Source organism: Boleophthalmus pectinirostris, unplaced genomic scaffold, assembly GCF_026225935.1.
Source record: "Boleophthalmus pectinirostris isolate CB_2022bp ecotype Guang Dong unplaced genomic scaffold, ASM2622593v1 HiC_scaffold_6, whole genome shotgun sequence".
Taxonomy (NCBI): Eukaryota; Metazoa; Chordata; class Actinopteri; order Gobiiformes; family Gobiidae; genus Boleophthalmus; species Boleophthalmus pectinirostris.
This window is the reverse complement of record NW_026571447.1, coordinates 5,209,911-5,215,108: the sequence shown is the minus strand read 5'-3', so window position 1 is coordinate 5,215,108 and position 5,198 is coordinate 5,209,911. Positions and strand designations below refer to the sequence as shown.

Here is a 5,198-nt window from a genome sequence, read left to right as displayed (position 1 = left end):
AATGTCCTAACTGATCGCCGTGGGAAACAGTCATGCATTTAAAAAAAAAGAGCATAGGCCGGTCTTCGGGAAAATATCTAATCTAAAATGGAGGCTGCATGTGTCGGAATAGCAGTATCAAAAAGTGTTGGAAAACTGATATGTCTAAATAGAAGCCTGTCAGAATACCGGCATGTCATAATGAAGGGATGTCGGAATAGGTAGCGGACCCCCCATTGATTCTAGTGGTGTATGGAGTTTAAAACACAGCAGAGTGCTTTTGTTTTTGTTCGCCTGGCCAGCCGAAACCACACGTTTTGATGAAACTTTACGAAGATGTTCAAGTCTAGAACCGTACCCTGGCTCTCTGATTCTAGATTGGCGTTATTGACAGGTAGATTAACCAATCAGAGAAATGTATGGTCTGTTTGTGTCAAAACGTAGACTGTATTTATAAATGGACATAGGAAATGAGCATGGGTGTGCTTCCGACTCCATCAACTCCAATTCATTTTGTATTGAAAAAACCTCCACCCCTCTCTGTAACTGCTCTGTCAGACTCCTCATTTTGGTCTTAGAATTTTCATTTTAACCTGCTCTACATGATTAGAGTGACCGGGTTTTCAAAATAAAAAACTGGGACATCCCTGGATTGGGTTGGTAGGTAATAACAAAATTGTGCGTAATTAAGGAAAATTGTTTTGTACTCGGCACTAATGTGAGTCAGTACAGTCACATTTCCTTTGTGTTTTGGTCCTTTTTAAGCAGCTTTTCTGTATTTTACCAAAACAAATGACAATTTCTGCCTCTCTTTACTGTTGGCGGGGATCAGATTGGTCAAAAATAGGGACACGAGGGACATTTCTTGTATAAAACTGGGACAAATCACTCATTTTGGATAAATCTGCTGGGACAGTGGACACAGGGCTAAAAACTGGAACTGTCCCGGGTAAACAGGAACGTCTGGTCACCTTATGTAACGTGATCCTGGTGTTTTTATTTAGCTGTTTTGTCCGTAAATCAATTCCTATTCATAATATGGAACTCTGCTTTGCATTTGGATGATTTCAGCCTTGGAATTGCCAATCTCTACTAAACAAAATGTAAAAGGTTAGCCTGATTCATGAGCCGGTTTCACTTCGTAGAAACTGTCTGACCTTGCAGTGTTAGGATTCGTTCGCTCGACGGTAGGCGGGTACTTTTTATTTAACCAATTGCTGCTATTTTATGGGTTAACTGGTATATTAATCTTTTCCCAAATCCTGCAGGAAGAAGGGCAATAACGTCTTTCCCCTTGATAAAATTCACTAAACGTTCTCTTTGTTCCGGCTTTAAATCCTCGATCTTGAGAATTGTTGCCAATACAGAATGTATGGCTCGTCGCTGATTGACTGGTGACCGCACTTCTGGGGTTTTTGCGAACCATCTAGTGTGTTCTGATTCCTGACCTAGTCGCTGGACAGAAATAGAATTGAGTGGAGACATTAGGTTGTAAAAGATAGTTGTTGAGCTTGAAAACTATTGCTCCATGACATTATAAGGTGAATCAGAGCATTTTTGAGCTGTGGAGATGTAGACAGACTGATAATAAAGGGTTACTCAAACATGTGAATGAAACAAAACACAATTCTAGGTATGTTTTTGAGGAGGTAGCAAACTTTGAACCTGGCTTAAAGCTCACAAGAGTTCATTTTGCGTAATATAGGATGTTTAACTATTGGAATTTATCACCTATGATAGTCAGGATGTAAAAATTTGTTATTGTTTCCAACTTGTACTTCACATATCGTGACCTCCACAATATGACGTCAGACTAATTTAATGACATCTCCCTTCTTAGATCTATAGTTGCAACTCTAGTTAAGTGTTAGTCAATGCTGCTATAGAACCTTTTTTAGGTCTTCTTCTGTGGAGCACATTGTCTATTGTCTCTTTAGCTCCTTTGATATATTTTTTATTTTTTTTTACAAGGCTCAAGATAAGATCCCACTTGGCCTCATCCCGTCTCTGCTTCCTCCTTAAGCCCCGTCCCTTCGATCGGTCGCACGATCACCCGGTGGGCAGGTAGGGCGTGTCACTGTGGTAGTTGTAGTCTGGACACACCTTCTGGACCAGCTTGTAGTCGGTGCTGTGGAACGTGATGAAGATGCAGATGACCTTGAAGGGCTTGGAGCACAACCAGGACACGTGGCTTTGGGTCTGCTCCTGTGGGCAGCTCTGCGACGGGTCATGGGCGCACAAGGAGTTCCTCGTCCCCTTCTCCACCTTCTCGTACTCCACGCGACAGTTGAAGAGCTTGGTCTCTTTGGTCTCCAGGGCCGTCTGCTGCTGTTGGTGGTGGTTGTTTGGTTGGTGGAAGTGCGGGTGAGGTTGGACTTGGAACTCCACGGCTTTGGTCGGAGGTACCAGCCCCACGGAGACGTTGCCCTGCCCGGTGGAGTTGTGCCGGAAGTAGACGCTGAAGGTCCCGTTGCCGTGGTCGACGATCTTTCCCGTGATGAGTAAGTTGAGTTTGACGGTCTTGATATTGGAATGGAAGTCTCCCCAACCGAACATCTTCTTGAACTTGCCGGTTTTGACGATGGGTCTTCTCTTGGTTCTGGAGCGGGTTTCTCGTGGAGAAGAAGAAGAAGAGGAAGAGGTGTTGTAGGGCCAGTTCCAGTGCTCCTGTTTGGAGAAGGGGTCCGGTCCGTCGTAGTCCAAGTGGAGGGCGGTGAAGTTCTCCTTGCCGTAGATGTTCTGGGACAGGAGACGACTTATGGACACACTTTTGCTGCTACTGCTGCTGCTGCTCTCAGTCCAGTAGGTCTTCACTTTGGACTTGGGAGTGTCTCTAAGATGGGAGTCTGCAGCGATGACCTGCAATGAGAAATGAGAGAGAGGTGAAGGACAAAAATCACGTTCTAATGTTACAATTAAACAGAAGAGCACACTGTGAAAATGTAGAAGAAGATAAGAGAAACTTCACAGCAAGAAGTAGTGATGGAACTTTCGATTCTTTTGTGGGATCTGAATATTTTGGATGTATTCATTTCAAAGAGATGCTCAAAAGACTGGCTTTTTTACTATTTATTTATCTATTTACATGACGGAAGCCAACGTAAGAACAAATTTTGACAACTAATCAAAGAGAAAGTGACAAATGACCACTCAGATTTTTAAAAAGTTTTGTGTAATATAGGATCTTTATTCTGAAACTGTTTGTGAGACCATCCCTCCAGACAGCAACTACTGAAAAATATTGAGTATCTTTAGTCCCAAAAAGCAGAGCTAAAGTGACAGCAAAAATATTAAATCAAGTAAATCAAAAATGTTGAGTCTAAAACTGGGAACTGAATTGCACGATGTATTTATTATCACCTAAATAATGTCAAATCTCGTCTTGTTCTTGTAGATCCAATTATTATTTTTTTGTTTGTGTGGCCAGACGGACAACACTATTAGTTTGTTTTACTAAGTTCGTTTTTCTAATTTGTTTAAGGTCACTTTATTATCACTTTTATTTTCTGTATTATACTTATTTCTTCTTGTTATTTTGATTAGTTGATTAGTTTTGTTTTGGTCAGTTTGATTGAAGTTATGCCAGTTGGGCCCAGTTTTTTTTGTTAATGATTTACCTAATTTGAGCCTGTTATTTATTTATTTTTTTTTTACCTGGTCCCCAAAGGGTTGACCAGCTTGTGTATTCACCATGTGTGTCTGTCCATCCGCGATAATTCTGCCATTTATGGACCGATTGTCACCAAACTTGGTACGTGGGCCAAGTCCCCGTGCCCAATGCCGCAAAAAAGTTTGGTGACAATCTGGGGTCATTTGAGGTCACATGGGTCAATTGAAAGGTCACGCCATTATAAAGGATTGGCAATTTCTGAACCATCTGCGGCCTAAAATATTCACCCAATCATCACACAAGTTGGCACACACATAACTGGGGTATGAGCTGGGCTCATGGGGGACCAGGTAACTATCTCTGAATGCGCTTGTTAAATTTATTTTTATACCTTGTGTAAGGCTAAGAGTAATGTGTTAAAAGGACTAAGACAGCTAAAATGAAGTAATGCATGCCATATGTTAATGTCAGTAATAAAAAAACACAGACACCCACTATTTTTTTCTAAATATGATATGGTCTGTGGAGTGTCGCTAGGGGGCGCACTGGTAGAAGGAGTTAGGAATCCAAAGGACAGCGCTGCAGAACAAACCCTGAAGTCCTGAGACGCAAAAGACAAATCATCTGTACCTTGTATTTCTTTTCCAGGGTTTACCTTCACACCTTTCTCGAGCAGGGGAGAGGCAACACTTGCCTTTGCCTTTCTGTTTGGTCCACTACACCACCCCGGACCACAAGGAGTAACAGAGAGTTTTCTGTTGGAGAGAACAGCCTAAATCTGCAGGGATTGTGTGTTAAACGTGTGAGAATGAAACAAAACACAACTCCAAGTATGTTTGTGATTTTGTGATGATAAAACAATGTTATAACTAGGGCCGGGCACATTAACACATTCATTTTGCTTTAACTAATTAATTCATTATCACAGACAATTATTTTAACGTCGTTAACACAGTTTTTATTATTTATTTTTTTAAATTGTAAATGTCTGTTGCTCACTGGCTTTTATTTTGAAAAAGTCCACCGCGAGTGCTTCTTTAAGTTTGATGTCTTTTCTTTACACTTTTTTCACTTTTTTCTGACCACGTGAGATGCAATGTGTCTGAGCCTCTGTAGGCCGCGGGCTCTGCCGGACCAGCCGTGGGCTCTGAACTTCCACGGGCTCTTCCAAATGCCTCTGAGGTGTCCAGTGCGGTTTTCGTCACTGCGGTCTCACTTACAGGGTATTGGCGAAGACCTGGAAGATTTCGTGACATGTTCCCGCCCATAACTCAATGAAATATGATTGGCTCAGACAACTGTCAATCTCAAACTTCGGTCCAGCCACCTCAGGCCCTGCAGGTGTTTGTTTAGTTCAGTGCTGCAGGGGGAGTCACTGATTTACCCAGATACCACTGGAAGAAAAACTGTGATTGATCCATTTCCATTATATTAACCCTTTGTTTGCCAAGAAATATCAGTCCACGTTTATAACAATGATCTAGAAATTATTACTAGTGCAGTGTTTATTACTCACTGAATAAAAAATATAGAAAAAATATTAGTAGTACAAAAATTCATTAAATATTTTTTCTTGAGCCTTCAGAATACCTTGAAGGCTCTGAAAGAA

General features: G+C 41.5%; 1 protein-coding gene across 1 annotated transcript; it reads right to left on the bottom strand.

Annotated features, from left to right (window-relative positions):
* Positions 1-2,028: 2,028 nt before the first annotated feature.
* LOC110156651 (neurexophilin-1-like) lies at positions 2,029-4,845 on the bottom strand. The gene is made up of 3 exons (XM_020920857.2): positions 4,673-4,845; positions 4,245-4,305; positions 2,029-2,838 (listed from the first exon to the last, which is right to left on the bottom strand). The coding sequence occupies exons 1-3, from the start codon at positions 4,843-4,845 to the stop codon at positions 2,029-2,031; spliced, it is 1,044 nt and encodes a 347-aa protein (XP_020776516.1).
* Between the last annotated feature and the right edge of the window lie 353 nt (positions 4,846-5,198).